General features: G+C 37.4%; 1 protein-coding gene across 6 annotated transcripts; it reads left to right on the top strand.

Annotated features, from left to right (window-relative positions):
* The first annotated feature begins 1,022 nt into the window (after positions 1-1,022).
* On the top strand, positions 1,023-16,472 carry LOC137739358 (uncharacterized). 6 transcript variants are annotated; one of them, XM_068478919.1, is made up of 24 exons: positions 1,023-1,436; positions 2,073-2,171; positions 2,401-2,625; positions 2,746-2,865; positions 3,109-3,192; positions 3,281-3,340; positions 4,193-4,321; positions 4,490-4,551; positions 5,063-5,119; positions 5,591-5,714; positions 6,515-6,649; positions 7,000-7,080; positions 9,245-9,358; positions 9,482-9,561; positions 9,724-9,859; positions 10,176-10,325; positions 10,487-10,572; positions 11,841-12,028; positions 12,107-12,199; positions 12,848-13,035; positions 13,153-13,264; positions 14,355-14,515; positions 14,733-14,849; positions 15,415-16,471. In XM_068478919.1, the coding sequence occupies exons 1-24, from the start codon at positions 1,221-1,223 to the stop codon at positions 15,640-15,642; spliced, it is 3,045 nt and encodes a 1,014-aa protein (XP_068335020.1). In that variant the 5' UTR covers positions 1,023-1,220; the 3' UTR covers positions 15,643-16,471. The 6 variants fall into 6 exon arrangements, 4 of the variants coding, with proteins under 4 accessions (XP_068335020.1, XP_068335021.1, XP_068335022.1 ...); XM_068478920.1 differs by having other exon boundaries at positions 15,418-16,470; XM_068478921.1 differs by lacking the exon at positions 2,073-2,171 and having other exon boundaries at positions 15,415-16,472.
* The last annotated feature ends 209 nt before the right edge of the window (positions 16,473-16,681 follow it).

The raw sequence follows: 16,681 nt of genomic DNA, 5'->3' as shown, positions 1-16,681 counted from the left end.
ACTCCTAACATCCAAAGGTCAAACTGCTGAGAGAACTTATATTTCATTCCCGAGCGGGTCACTTTCCATGAACGATGCTTTTCGAGCTGAAGAAGGCCCGAGGGAAGAGAAAAGGGGGAGAAGAGAGGGTGGAGGTTGTCGCGTCCTTTTCCCGAGGGCTCCACTCCTGATGGGCGTCCAGCCCGTTCCGCGCCTCGGAAACGATATCAAAAAAGACTTCCTTAGGATCGTAGGGGGCTCTTTCGCGGGGGGGGGGGGGGGGGGGGGGGGAAGAAGGCCCGAGGGAAGAGAAAAGAGGGTCAAACTGCTGAGAGAACTTATATTTCATTCCCGAGTGGGTCACTTTCCATGAACGATGCTTTGTCGAGCTGAAGAAGGCCCGAGGGAAGAGAAATGGAGGTTGTCGCAAAAGGAAGGGGGGGGGGGGGGAAGTGGGGCATTAAGGCATTAAACCATTTTATTTCGGTTAAATACGTAGTCAACAAAGAATTCTATTAAGTGTCACGTGTCGATTTGTTATTGGAGAATCCAATCCAATTGGTCATGAGGCAAATTTAGTGGGCCAAAGGTATGCTAGGTCATTAATCAACAGTGTATTTCATGGAAATGCTAACGAAAGTATGAAAGTGTTACAAAAATTAAAGTTTATGTATAAAATTGAGACGGAAAAAAATTGATTTATGAAAATTTAAAAATCACGATATTTGTGAATAGCAAAATAAAGAATTACTCATAATATTATTATAATTTAACTCACCCCTATCACTCTATATCACTCTACTAAATTTTGAATAATATGTGTGTATATATATATATATATATATATATATATCATATCATATCATATCATACTCATTCGTGGAGGCTTGAGTACACTAATTTTGTATTTATTGCCCCGAAAAAAAGAAAAGAAAAAACTGATTTGGTATTTTGGATTTGGTGTATGGGCCGGGGCCGGGGCCCAATTCTGTTGCCTGTCACGGTAGGAGAGAAGCCACAGCGCAAAGTGAGGGCAAATGGGTTGTTAGCAGCCGTCAGATGGAAGCGGAATGGTTGGAAGAAATCTGAAGCGGGGTGAATGACCGAATGAGTTACAGGCGTCGTTCGCTGGTGATGCGATTTCGATGATTCAGTGCCATACGTTCGTATCTTAGAGTTGTTATTATTATTAGTATTGGAGGATTAGTGAGTAATTAGGTTAGGATTAAAAGAGGAGGGAAATGGAATTGCAAATGAAGGTGGCGCAGGCGGTTCACGTACTAAATCACGATACAGAGTCGTGCAACCGCGTGGCGGCAAATCAATGGCTGGTTCAATTTCAGCAGACCGACGCCGCTTGGGAGGTCGCCACCTCAATCCTCACCACCGATTTTCACCACTCCGTCGTCTCCGATTACGAGGTCGAGTTCTTCGCTGCCCAGATTCTCAAACGGAAGGTAGCTATCATACAAATACAATTATGATTCTTATTTACTTGCTTTGCTTGACAACAGTTTATCATTTCATTTGCTTACTGATTGACTGGTGATTGGTGCATTGGGCTGTTGTAAATACTGGACCGACTAATCAACTTTTTGTGTGTTTAGTTCATGGTCAAATCAACTGTTAAACGTTAAATTTGTTTATTTTCATCTTGTATATTTTTCTGTAGAGGCAATCAGGAAATAGCATATTTCTGGAATTAATGGAAATACATTGTTATGTGATCTGAGGCACAAAGTGTGAAACTTGTAATGGAAAATGATGACTGCCTCCTTACTTGGAAAATCGTTTCAATGATGATCAATTAGAATGTAACATTGTACTGCTTGCTAACGTTGGCATATCAGTTGTATTGTATGGCTATACAAAGTGTTCCTAGTGAAGTTTCTATGAGAAGAACACTGTTTGCTAGTTAGATGTCAGTATGTGTAGGCTCTGTCTACCCGCTGAAGCCACTCTTTCTTTACCAGGGCTTTTGATAGCTGCGTGAAACCTAGATATTTGTGTGTAAATCATATATTTGTTTGGTTTCTTGCATGCCTAGTTTTCTGAAGATATAATATATTGCTTAGTGTCATTTTACATTCCAGATCCAAAACGAGGGCTGTTACCTGCAATCTAGAGCCAAAGATGCTTTGCTAAATGCCCTTCTTGTTGCTGCTAAAAGATTTAGTTCTGGCCCTCATCAGGTTCTTTTACTACCCATCTCTAGAAAACCTTCTGAATTTTTAGTTGGTTGCTATATGAAGGCTATAACATTTGACCATTTTGATAAAGTTATGTCTTTTACTGCTTTATCACCTTAAATTGTTGCTTGGGCAGGCTATGTTTTTCATGGCTGGAACAAAAGATATTATCTTATATTGTCCCTTTATCTTATTACTACATTTAATGAAGGTCCTTGTTTGTTTGTATCAGCTTTTGACACAAATTTGCCTTGCACTGTCTGCACTTATACTGCGAGCTGTTGAGCATGGAAAACCTGTTGAGCAACTATTTTATAGTCTTCAGAATCTACAGACTCAGGTTGATGGAAATGTTGCTGTTCTGGAGATGCTTACTGTTTTACCAGAGGAAGTTTTAGACAACCAAAATGCTGACTCAAAAATAAGTTCAGCTGACAGAAGCCAGTATGGCCAAGAGGTTTATGAAATTTCTTTCCATTTCAATGCTCCTATATTTCTCCATTCACACGCATCTTCTCCTCTTTTATTCGCTCTCTTCGTATTTATCTTTCTGTTGTATCACTTCTCTCCCATGCAGATTCTTTCGCATACACCTATGGTTCTTGAGTTCCTACTGCAGCAATCTGAGAAAGGGTTTGATAGTGGTGTACAACTACATGAACGGAACAGAAAGATTCTGCGTTGCTTATTAAGTTGGGTATGATAATCATTCAATTGTTCTAATGTCCAATACAATAAAAAAGTATATGCATGTTTTGCTGCCATCAAATAACCAAATGTTGATGTCCAAATTGTGTTTCTGGTTCAAGCTCTGAATACAGTTGTGGTACTCTCACCTTATACCGTGACATAAATTTCTTTGCAGAAGTTTGCACTTTTATTTATTAAAAGGTAGGTATTTCTGGTTTTCTTTTTACAGTAGAATTGTTATTATGTTCAGGTTCGAACTGGATGTTTTTCGGAGATTCCCCATGGGTTACTACCAGCGCATCCGCTTCTCAACTTTGTTTTTAATTCTTTGCAGGTAATTTGTATAACTTTATTTACCCAAATTTAATATTTAAAATATGTTTAAGGTGCATAATTGATCTTTTTCTGCATTGTTGGCATAGATGTCATCTTCATTTGATTTGGCAATTGAAGTTCTTGTTGAGCTCGTGAGTCGACATGAGGTATACTATTACTTTAATTAATCATTCTTGCATATATTATGTTTGCTTAATATCTGGACGATGTGATGCCATCAATTGTTTGATCCTATTTGCATGTGTTTCTGTTCATATGCCTTGTGTTGTACTTTTATGCGCAAACGGAAGCGAATTCTAATAGAGTACCAAATATCAACGGCGTAGGTGAAAGCGAAAAGCAAACAATCTCAAAATAAGTACACAAGAGATTGAACGTGGTTCAGCGTAAAGCCTACGTCCGTTGCGAAGCATGGCGATAGATTTCACTAAACAAACGGAGATTACAAAAGAGTATTTAAACTCTCACAACCTAGATCCGACAAATAACAAACCCTAAACCAGACGAGTGGAGAACCCATAACAAACGGAGTAGTCCCTCCCAAATTGTTATCTCACAAATTGACTCTCACCAAATTTCCAAACGAATGACTCATGAATTTGCCACACGCTCATGTCTCCAAACGGTGACCTCCACCCAAAACCCAATTAGAGAAAACTCTCTACTCTAATGGTGAGGCACACAAATAAACTAACCCTAAGGTCCTATTTATAGTGCATAGGACGTAGGTTACAATGAGAATCTTAATCCTAATTGGAAGTAAATACAAATACAAATCCTAATCAAATAGGTAATTAGCAAAATCTCTCCACCAATCAAGGAATCCAACCAAGAAGTCAAATCCAAACCCAAATAGGACACCAAACAAAATAGGTAACACAAACCTAATTTCTGCATCATCCTAATTTTGAGCGCAAAACCCAACAACTTGCACTCTCTGCATTTATACTGCAAGCTGTTGAATAAATAATCCTATTAACAGTTTCTTTCTTCTGTAGGGGCTGCCCCATGTTTTGTTATGCAGGGTGCATTTTCTTAAAGAAGTATTACTTCTGCCAGCTCTTAGTAATGGTGATGAGAAAGTAGTAGGTGGTCTTGCTTGCTTATTGTCAGAGATTGGCCAGGCTGTAAGTATTGATATAACTCTTTGCTAATTTCCCTCCTGTAACTGCTGTGGGTGGACATCCTGTTCACTCTCTGTTCTGTTCTCAATAAAATTGTTTCTTTTCAAAAATAAGAAAATCATACTCCAAGTTATCTTTCTCATTAACTTTTAAATTTGTTTTGTATTCCAGGCACCATCTCTTATCGTGGAAGCAAGTGCTGAGGCAGTTGCACTGGCTGATGCACTTTTGAGGTTATTTACTTAATTAACTTTTTTTCATGTTTCATTAGGCAAGGCAATATATCAGTAAAGACACAAGAATTAGTTGAAAAGATATTGTTTTTGTTCTATTTTCTTTCTTGTTGTAAGGTCACCCATCTTTTATAGCGCTAAGGATGATAAAAAGGTCCAGACATGCTTGCAACAATGTGAATGAGCCCGGGTATTATTGGTTGTTAGTAACTAAGTTGGTAGAAACTTAGAGTGGTTAAATGTTCAAACATGACACCTTCCGCACTAAAATTGAATACCATCTTTTGGTAATGAGTCAACACTGAATAGCAGCGCGTTAGGATCAGGCCAGGAAAGGCCAAATTCTTATTTTTGATTCAAATGATCACCATAGATATGGGGAATTATCTCATGCATGCTAAAGAAAATTCATTGCAGTTCGGTTGCCCGTAAGTCTTCTTTGATATTGCCTGCTGTCTGATTCTTTTTCATGTGTCAAATTTTGTATCTTACCCTTTAAAAATGCTGGCAGCTGCGTGACGTTTCCAAGTGAAGACTGGGAGATAGCAGACTCAACCTTGCAATTTTGGTACTTGAATTTATTTATCAATTTGAAGGTGAATTGTTGTTTGTCTGTATTTAACTTAGTCTGAAGGAATGGTTGCAATTATGAACGATTTGTTTCCAATTCTGGGATCAAAGAAAACCTAAAGATGATTGAAGAATTCTGGAGGACCATGTTTACTGGTCCTTTGTGATTCTATGAATTTCTCCTTATTTAGGTTAGACTCCATTCACAACCTGTTCTAGGTAAGTGTTGTATCCACCAACAAAAAACGTTAATGTTTATCTTTTATTAGAGATAAGAGATAGATCGTTTTTAACTTGTGAGACTAGACTATGTGGTATAATGCACGGACAGTGGAAAATGAGTTGCTAAATTTTACTTGCTATGATCTTCCTGTTATGGTGAGAAATGTTACCATCTGCTGATTTTCAGGCTTTTGGCATTCTCTATTAAATTTAAATGATAATCATTGTGAGATTTTCATATTCTTAGGTCTGGTTTTGCAAGCTATATTCTTGGCCTTGATGAGGATGGTGCAAAACAGAGGAAGCAAGTGGAAGAAATGTTTTTCCCTGTATTTTCAGCATTACTTGATGCGCTGTTGTTGCGTGCTCAGGTTTTTATTTTGCTTGTCTGCCTTTTTATATACGGATTGTGGCATGATGCCTTTCTAAGCTGAGTAAATCATGTTGCTTTTTATCAGTATGTTGTGTGAAGGTTAAATTTTTAGACTGCACAATATTACCACCCTCTGTGTCTGATCCAGTACTATCTTCAAGCACTTAAGAACACACTAAAGCCTTTTGTTCAAATCCACATCAAGCATGTCCATGTTTTGTTCGAGAGGAGGGAATAGGCAATGCCAACATTTGGCGCTTATGTTTTATTGGTCATTCCAAGCTGATGGAGGCTATTGATCTTCTGTACTGTGCTTGCAGTTACTAACTGGTCGTCCCTAAAAATGATTAAGAGTTTTAGAATGACCATTATCAGACGTAATAAGGAGGGGATAGGTTGTTATGGGCTTGCTACTTCTCATTGGCTATTATCATGTCTAAACCCCTAAAGGTAGATTTAGTTATTTTATTTTTAGTGACGTATTAGTTAGAGCCTAGAGGGAAGGTGTATGCTTTTTAGGTTTTAACTGTTAAAGCCTAGTTGGAACAGAGCTAGTAAGGTTACCATGAAGAAAGAGATTATACAAACTAGACAATGATCTTCTTTACTCACACATATGTACATATGATATATTTATATGCTGCAGATGCTGTTATTGATTACATGATGACATAGGAGTTGGCTACTCTGTATTTTGATCCCTCTGGTCTATACTTTCATTTTCATTGTTTCTGGTAATTAGAATACTTTTATAACGATAGATGTATAAAAAGTGAATCTTTGTCGTTGACTTGACAGGTAGATGGTTCTATGTTTGATGATGAACAAGGAACACCTGAGCTGCCTGATGGTCTTCTCCACTTTAGGGTGAACCTTGTTGAGCTTTTAGTGGATATATGTCATCTTTTAAGATCTGCTACATTTATTCAGAAGGTTGATTTGTATTTTGAATAAGCTTGTTTTATTATGGACTTGACTTGTGTTGCTACGTAAATCATTGCATGTAATAGTTCTTCAGTAACTTGCACATTGGTTTGAAAATAATATTTCAGAGCACTGTTTCACCAGTCAATGTTTATTCCGATAGGTGTTAGATGCTACCTTTATTCTAGTTAATTGTTGGTATTGTCTGCGGTATGATTACGTGTTCAACATGTTGCTAGAGCTTGCCAGCATGTTCAATCTCATAAGAAATATTTGCATGTTTTTTCTTCATTTATTTGGATAGTTCTTTACTGTTGAGTTAGTATTTCTCATTTTTTATTTTATTTATCCCATTGTAGCTTTTCTTTGGTGGTTGGGCATCTGCAAATACACCAATACCCTGGAAGGAGGTGGAAACCAAGTTATTTGCTCTTAATGTGGCAAGTACAACATATGCTCCTACACTCAATTATTTGTTATCTAATTACCTTATGTTGTTGCCTTTAATGTTTTTGAATATCTAAGAGGAGGACTATGTTAATTTTCTTCTGTTATGTATATATATGTGTGTCTGCACGTGCAGAATCTTTCACTTCAACAAGAACTCACAAGTTTTAGAACTTTGGGACCTCCTTTCCCAGCTACTGGATTAGTTGAATTGGGAATTGGAAATACTAAAAACACTTAAGAACCCCAAATTGTATATCCCCCTTACAAGTTTTAAGGATTGAGACCAGAAGTTGCAGGGGGGAGGTCGGAAAGTAGGCAGCGATGAGTCAGGAGAGGTAGCTAGCTGAAGAGGATGAGAGGAGTGAAGAGACACGTGTAAGTGAGCGGATTGGGGAGGATAGCTTTCAGAGTTAAAAGTAGTGATGAACATTAACTGCTGGTGCTGGGAGTTTGGTGGTTGGAGAGGTTGAAAATTGAGGAAATACATTATTGAGACCTCCACAATGCAGAATTTGCATGGTTCAATATGAGGGAGAGTGTCATTAAGTGAAGATTGGAAAGATTTCTATTCACTTTACATGGTCCAAGAAAGCAAAAAGGATTATGGGGGAGCTGATTTCAAGAGCTTCTGTTGAGATTTGGATCTGGGAGGTGTTTTGAGTTGTGACTGACGTAGAAGAGGAAGAATTAAACTCAGACAAAAAAGAAAATGAAGTTGAGCCAATCCGAGAGACTAAATTGAAGAAGAGATAGCACTCTCTGAAATTGATGGGTCGGCACCAGTTGTTTGTTTTCAAGTCAAGCCCTGTAACACTATCCATAGGAATTGGATGGATGACTCACTCTCTCTTGAATGAGATGTCAAACAGGTTGTCGGAGCTCCTCTCTTTTGGATGACTGATCAATTTGAGGAGAAGGTTAATGAATTTGAAGCTCTGTTTCCCAATTCTGTTACTCTTGTTCACCCAAGGATGGTGGATAGAGTGGAGATGCTCCATGGAAAGAGGTGGAAAGCTGTGGGTATTTGGAGTCAGTAGCTGAGGAAGATGATTTTTGCTCAAAAGAGGATGATGCTTGTTTTTGAATTGTTAGATTGACTGAGAGGAACTTTGAATAGTTATTTAAAGAAAATTAGATGCAAGACAATGAAAATAGGTATGAAGCAACAACAGCATTCCAATGTGAAAGAAAACAGAAAATGAGGTCTTCCAAAATTCTGGAGACACTGATGCCGAAAAATGAATCCATTTCCACAAACAATTCACTTCATCACTTCATCACTTCATCACTTCATCACTCCTCATATCTTTAAATATCTGTCTATTATTATCTATCCAAACAACCTTAATTGTAGCCATGTCTATTATTCCTTCCTCCAAAATAGTTTCTTCGCGCAGAGTAGTGCTACATATGTAGCTAGAATCACCCAGCTCAAATTAGCCTCCCCTAAGTAACCTTAACCACAGAGTCAATGCTAATGGACGATATAAATTTTTGGTGATACATATGTAGCTAAAATCACCCAGCTCAATTTAGCCTCCCCTAAGTAACCTTAACCACAGAGTCAATGCTAATGGACAATATACATTTTTGGTGATCCACGTGCTCAGAATATTACTTACGCATCTGACACTAATGTGCAAAAAAGATGCTACGGGTTGGAGGAAGCCCAATGAGATTGTGAGATTTGGATGTATTGAGGATTCTCTATTGAGAACCCTTCGGTATGATTGAGAGTCTGGGAGAGTACAAAGAATAATTTCAAGAGGCTCCTCTTTTATAATTCTCTTCTTCTTTTGACAGATGATTGTTGTCATCACACGTGGATTTAACCCAGTTTAGGCTGAATCCCATTAATCCTCGGCTGTTGTTTGTTGATTTTGTCATTTTTGTCTAACTCGAATTTATTTTGGTGTGATATGGGGCTAAGGATTCACTCTGTTGTAACTGAAAGAAAGGAGTCCACAAGTTGTTAAAATTGCAGGCATATATTTAAAAGAAAGATCTTGTGTGTGCTTGTATATAATTGGTTCTCCTGATTGTACTCTTTCCGAACTGCTCTTAGGACTTTCAGCAGCCATTCAGAAAGTTATTGTATTTGAGGTTATTCTGCTTTGTAAATGTATTTTTAAATATCAAGGTTCCATATTCCAGGTTGCCGAGGTAGTCCTACAGGAGGTCCAAAACTTTGATTTTTCGGTCATCATGCAGTTGGTCACAGTGTTGGCCACTTGGCCTTTAGATGAGCTGAAGGGCATCATGTGCATTGTATGTCAAAGATTCCCCCTTCCCCTCGTTTGCAGGGAAAATTTGGTTTCAGCAGTTTAGTTCACAGAAGATTGCTAGCGTATATTGATTTGTATACCCGATGGATTTTTTTTCTTTATTTAGGTGTATAGATCTCTTGCAGATGTTGTTGGTTCCTATTCCAAGTGGATATCTGCCTTTCAAACAAATGCTAGACCCTTACTGTAAGCACTTTCATCTTCCAATGGATGCACTTACAGTCAGTGCTTTTCATCTTCTTTACTGTCTTTTGGTAAACCATTGTGTAAAAGAATATAACATGTGCCTAATTTGTTAAAATATATTAGCACTCACAATTTTCTTTTCTCTGCTGATTGGTACTATAGATTATTCCTAGCAGCTGGAATATCAGAACCCCTGTCCTCGAGTTCATGTGCTTCTGCTTTGCGCAAAGTTTGTGAAGATGCTTCTGCAGTGATGTATGAACCTTTGAATTTGGAGATTCTGATGTGGATAGGAGAGGTGAAGTATTATCTGACTATAATCCATTCTAACATAGATGTGTGCTTGACATTTGATCTGTGTGCTTGCTTCTTGATTAACGTGAATTCGTGGCTTATGCATTTTAGCATGTCAATCTCTGTTACTGTTGAGAGCATATCTAATGAAGGATTCTTTCACCCAATGATACCGCGGAGACTTTCTTGTTTCTTATTTTTAAAATAAAAATTTAGCCCTTATTCTTGCAAATTTTGCTGACTAATGTATAGTTGTTTTTATTATTTACATGCATTCTCTCACAGTCTTTGCCTTATAAATGGTGTTCTTGTCTTTGTAGGGTTTGGAGAAGAGATATTTACCTTTGGAAGATGAGGAAGAAGTTATCAGTGCTGTTAGTCTGATCCTTGGTTCTATTACTAATAAAGAATTAAAGAGCAGCTTGTTGGCTAGATTGCTTTCATCTAGCTTTGAAGCCATTGGGAAACTTGTAAGTTTGTCTTTTGTTTCTTATGTTAATTTGTTACATTGAAATCATATGGTTGCCAGAGGCCTTGTACCATGGTTCATTGCAGGATGTTTTTGGTACTACTACTGATCAATAAACATCTGTGGATTCTGACATGCAATACTGTCTCAATGCCCTTTTAGGTAGATGCAGATAATAGCCACCGTCTTAGACTGAATCCTGCTACGTATACACAAATTTTGAACTCTGGTGCGAGAGGGCTTTACAGGTTTGCTCGAAGATTACTTGTTTAGAGCCTGTGAAATGTTGCTTCTGTTATGAAGGGAATATTGTGGTTATTCCCAGTCATTAAAAATTTAAATAGATTTTGGGTCACGGGCTTGTAGAATTGTAGAATTCACATGATACTTGAAATTTGGCAAATGTTTTGCATATGCTTGATAGGTATTGGGGATTGATTCTTTTTTATTTATGTTTTTTTTTGGCAAATGTTTTGCATATGCTTACTCACACTCTTTATGTTTGGGGTGATTTTCAAAATGGGCCGTGAAGTTTCAATTTTCCCATTTGGCACCATAAATTGTATTAATTTATGTCTTTGGTCGGATCTACTGTTTGGTCCATTAAATTGATGACATGGTGAGCTTGAGACCTTGTATGGGCTAACATACATGTAAGTAACGTTTGAACCACATTGACGAAAAAAAAAAAAAAAAATCATCAATTTAATGGAGGATTAGATGTTTAAAGAAACAGAAGGTGTAAATTTATACAAGTTCAAAACTTAATGGTGGAATGTGAGAAAAGTAGAACCTCATGACCCATTTTGAAAATCACCTAAAGCCATCTCCAAACATGAAGGAGTAATGAAAGCCCTAGGCACAATTTTAGCCCTCAAAAATGTAATTTTTCAAGGAATAGTAGCGGGCTAATTTTTCCCATTTCCAACCAAGAAGGGCTAAAGATTAGACCCTCTATATTTTGGTTACTTTTTAGTATGCCCAAGTACCTCTTTACCATGCCATCAAGTGGTGAGCTCCCCGTGAAAGAAATGCCTATGTGCCCTGGCTGGCACTTTTTAGCCCTTATGGGGGCTGATTTGAGCCCCCAGACAACGCCCATTTGCAAAATGCCCTTTGGTTGGAGAATGTTTTGTTCAATTTTGGTGCTAATATTGGCCAAATGCTCTTGGTCATATTTTTTCATGCTGGTTGCTTGATATATTTTTGTTTAGAGGTTACATGGACATCTTTTCCAAATCTATGTAACACATTATTTTCACTTCTAGCTCTGTGTGATCTCTGTTTGGCAACTGTACCTAGTCAATGTCTTTGAATTTAATTGGTGTGTGCTTGAGCTCATTAGTCATTTCCACAATCATAAAGTTGTGGAATAAGAATAGATTTTATAGGTTTCATGTCAAAAGCTGGAGGTTTTTCGCTTCTTGGATTTTATGGTGCTCTAGGAATCTGTATTTTCCCAGAACTATGTATTATGCTGTTATACATAAATTTTTGAAACTAATTTTAATTTCAGGGTGGGAACTGTATTCAGTCATCTAGCAACATCTGTCCAGAGTGGGCATTCTGCAGATGACTGTATGCTGGCACTGTTGCAAGTTTTTTGGCCTATTCTTGAAAAACTTTTCAGGTCTGAGCACATGGAGAATGGTAATTTATCTGCAGCAGCTTGCCGTGCTCTTACACAAGCAATTCAGTCATCAGGTATACCTCACATTGGAACATCTGTGCAAGTGTATATATTTGTTTGTGGACACAATAACTGAAATTTTTATTGCGCAGGTCAACATTTCTTAAGATTACTGCCCAAAGTACTAGATTGCTTATCAACAAATTATGTCACGTTCCAAAGTCATGAATGCTACATAAGAACTGGTAGGATCCTTGATTTCATTATGTGGGAAACTTCTTGTGTTTTACTGTTATCCTACTTAGTTTTTAGATGAACCATTTTCTGCAAGAATCAGATCATAGGGCGATTTAACGTGAGGTGGCTTACATTTTTGAGATAGTGATTGAGGAGGGAGTGAGACAGGATGATTAAATGATTTTTCTACTAGAATATGATAGCAAGACGATCTACTGCAATTATTTTGTAAACTTTTATGTATGATGCTGGCTTAAATGTCCCATTTACTTGCTTGAAAGTTCTAAGATGTTACAGCTAACTCCCAAAGGTTAACAACATGTGGCTGATCACATTTTCATTATACAACACTAGGAAAGTGAATGTAATTACTATTTAAGGAACCATTTTACAACGTAGGGGGTACAAACTTTGGTTAAGGCTTTTACCTTTCAGACATTATTTAGTTTGTCCTAGCCTTAATTTGGTTTCATCAAGACAGAAAGGCCCACACGGTTCCAACTTTTAGGATTTTTATTGTGTTATCTATGGTTGGGAGTTAGTGGGAACAGGAGGTTCAACTTTTAGGATTTATTTTAACTTTTTCAGTATGTTCTTTTGGGTTTCTTGTAGTTACTTATTTCCTCTTTCTTCATATTGGAACGATACCATTTCAGCATCTGTTGTCATTGAAGAATTTGGCCATAAAGAGGAGTATGGGCCCTTGTTTGTCACCACTTTGGAGAGATTTACATACGCAGCATCGGTAATGGCTCTTAATTCTTCATACATATGTGACCAAGAGCCTGATCTAGTGGAGGCGTACACAAATTTTGCATCCACATATGTGCGCGGAACTCGTAAGGTTTTGTACACTTATCACTATAGAATTTCTTCCACCGTTTTTATAATTGAAATGATTAAATCAGGGCTTAATTATCTTATAAACTTAAATGATGATTCTAGTTTGGTGACATCTCAGGAAGTAGTGGCTGCATCTGGTACCCTTCTTGAAATTTCCTTTCAAAAGGCAGCTATATGCTGCACAGCGATGCATCGTGGTGCAGCACTTGCGTCCATGTCATACTTATCTTGTAAGCTGATATTGCCTTTTCTTTCTACTTACCAGAAAGAGAGATAATTTCTTGATTTTGCTTTAGTTTTTTCTATTGATTTTTTTATTAGGACCAATATGCGGTTAAGGTTGATACAGAAGTTTTATTTGCAAGTAATAATCACTAATATGTTCATATTTTGTGAAAAACTGGTTATATATGACCTTTTTCTCATTTTTGGTTTTGTACTAAGCTAACCCAGTCTTTCTTATCACTATGCTTGGTAAGAACTATGAAAGAAACAAGGAAGGTAGAAGAGGCCTTGTAGAAGTAGGGAGGATAAGGGCAGGGATGGAGAGATTTCTCATTTCTTGATTGCGAAGATGAAGGAGAGCATTAAATCATGTTCTTACCATACCCTTAAATGAATGACATAAGATTCCATCTGCCAACCTCTCCAATTTGGGGGATTGGGTTTCTGAGGGCCCTAGAGGTGGTCTCTTCATTTTTCATCTTTCAACACTCCGACCAGTTGTTTTTTCCTCTTTTAGTTTTTCTCCTCTACCTAATATGGTGTTGAGTCTCATGCTACCTATGAGTACGACGCGTACCAACTCTAACTCCATTGACAGCAGAGCCAAGGCCAGCAAGAAAAATTTACGATTTGTTGCTTCATTTGTCTTTCTACTACATTCATACTGCTAGGGCAACTTCATTATTAGCATTGGAAACCTTAGCCTTCTACATGCTTACCGTCGAAGCTCTTTTTGTTTTTATTTTTCAATAAATTTTTATATAATTTTCTTTTAATTTTATATGTTTCCAATGCTTACTCTTTTGTCACTTCACTCCAGCATCGTTGTGTTTTTGGTTGCATCTGAAGTAAGTTTTTATTTCTCATATCATTGAAGTCAGTTCCATTTCCACATATTATAAGCCAAAAGAACCTTCCTCTCTACAACAAGAACAATAGTTGTGGGTAACTGACAGTATTCTCACTGAAGTCGTTTCTCTTTATGGTCCTTCACAGGAAGTGCTGTTGCTTGATCTTTTATTCCTTGAGCTGGATTTATCCTGTGTATAAGTGCTACCTGATTGAGGCTTATTATCTCTTGTATGGACCTGCTAGGTTTCTTGGAGGTGGGCCTGGCCTCTTTGTTAGATTCTTCTATGACTTGTATCTCTGAAGGATCATTCAGTGCAATGGCCATTCAAGTCATATCCCATAGTGGCGAGGGACTTGTATCAAACCTAATTTATGCTTTACTTGGTGTTTCTGCAATGTCACGGGTAAATTTACAATATCCTCATATTTCAGGTTTTTCCTTTGCAAGTAAAAGACTCATGTAAATAAAAATAAAGTGGAGGCATATATTATTTATATGATCTTTACTCTGTTCAAACAGTAAAACTGACTGAGAAACCACCTAGGATGAGCTGCACTTTGTCCTTAAACATATTGATTAGCTTTGCAGCTAAGGAATTATTTGCTACTGGTTCCTCACAGGTTCACAAATGTGCAACAATCTTGCAACAGTTGGCAGCAATATGCAGTTTAAGTGAGAGAACAACCTTGAAGGCTATTCTTTGTTGGGAATCTTTACGTGGATGGTTACACACAGCGGTCTCTCTCTCTATCTCTCTCTCTCTCTCTCTCTCTCTCTCTCTCTCTTCTCTCTCAAACACACACACTGGTGTGTATGTGTATGTTAGTTTGGATGCAACTAGATCCAAGAGCTAAATGAACGGTATAGAACTACTCTAAAGGCTAGTGTTCCTTAAACCTGACCATATGTGTGTACATACCATAGATTGTCTCTGTAGGATGTCATTTCTCTCAAAGGACGGACACATGAGAAAATCACACTATGTTCAATTTTATTCATCTTGGATCCCAATATTTTTTTTATAGAATTGATTATTTTGGATATGGATCTCCCTTGATAGCTTAGATTTTAAAATCTAAGTGATTAACCAACCCCATAATAAAACCTAAAATCTAAGCTCTAAATCACACTATGCTCTACACTGTTGAATACGCTCAAAATTATGTTATGTGTCTGTCAAATGTTTCTGTATCTTTCTATATCAACTTGTGAATTTATCTTTACCAATGAGAAACATAGGGCACCAGATGTTAGAGCTTGCATATTTCTTCAGATTCCGCGGTTTAAATATTTCAGTTACAGCAGGTGCAGGCTCTTCCTGCTGAATACCTAAAGCAAGGGGAAGTTGAAACCTTAGTGCCAGTTTGGTCTAAGGCCCTTGCTGGTGCAGCTTCAGATTATATAGAGAGCAGGAGCTGTGATGGAGGACACAATAGTTACGGTCACATGCAAGGAAAAGGGGGGAGGGTTCTAAAGCGTTTAGTTCGTGAGTTTGCTGATAGCCACCGCAATGTTCCAAATTTGACTTGATTACTGCCGAATTTTACTTATGCCATTTGCATCTGATTTAGCTGGCGGCTTTAAGAGCTATTGGGGCCTTGTGAATCGGAGTTGGTACCGCATTTTGCAGTTGTAAAGCGATCGCTGTTTTTATTTTTTTTAATTTTTTTTATTTTTTTTTATTTGCTTTTGTCCAGGCTTGCCAAATATGGGCCCGTTATTTGAGCTATGTTCCCAATACACATATTCTTCAATCTAATTTTCTGTGTAGTCTCTTGCCCAATTTTGACAGGAAGAATGCAAGTCAGGATATGTATGCCAAATTTTTTGCAGGGAAGGTTACTCGATTCAGGAGCAGCTCGTGGGTACGAGCTTTGTAAGAAAATAAGGTGATCATGCGTTAAGCCGAATGCCTCATAGCGTGTTGTATGGCTCACAGATTGATGATTATGACATGTAGGACATCTCTTTTCAGATTTTGGGTTAAAGTTGCGGCTTGGATATTTAAGAGATTGGGTTAGCTGTATGTATAATTGTATTTTCCTGGTCGACAGCAGCTTGGGTTAGCTGTACACTCTGAAATGATCTTCGCTTGGATTAGTTAGTTTCATCCAGTTTGATTATCGAAAAACTGATCTTCGCTTTGCATGGCTTGGAGCACCAATCTATACTGTCATTTCCCTCAAAATGTATTATCGCACTCGCCTGCCCTCTCTACTCCTCACTTTTTCTATCTCAAAACTGTATGATCGAACTGATCAGAAAAAACGAAGTCTTGATGAGCTGGAATGGGGATTTTTATTGAAGTTGTTTATTAAAACTTTCTTGAATCAGAGTATGTATTATATTGATTGTATCATACAAGTTTTTTACTAAATTAATTGAAGTGAGTACTAAAATGTCTTTGTTCTAAATAATTATTTTAAGCTTAAAAATGTTGAAGTATTTATTAACTAATTTTAAATAAATAAAAATGTATTTAAGGGTCGTTATGGAGCGACAAATGTTTTTACATTTCTTATAAATCGATGTTTCTATTGTTTTTTTAAAAATAGTTTTTAAAATAATA

Source organism: Pyrus communis, chromosome 7 (genome assembly GCF_963583255.1).
Source record: "Pyrus communis chromosome 7, drPyrComm1.1, whole genome shotgun sequence".
Taxonomy (NCBI): Eukaryota; Viridiplantae; Streptophyta; class Magnoliopsida; order Rosales; family Rosaceae; genus Pyrus; species Pyrus communis.
The sequence above is the reverse complement of the archived record's forward strand: the minus strand, read 5'-3'. Positions and strand labels throughout refer to the sequence as shown.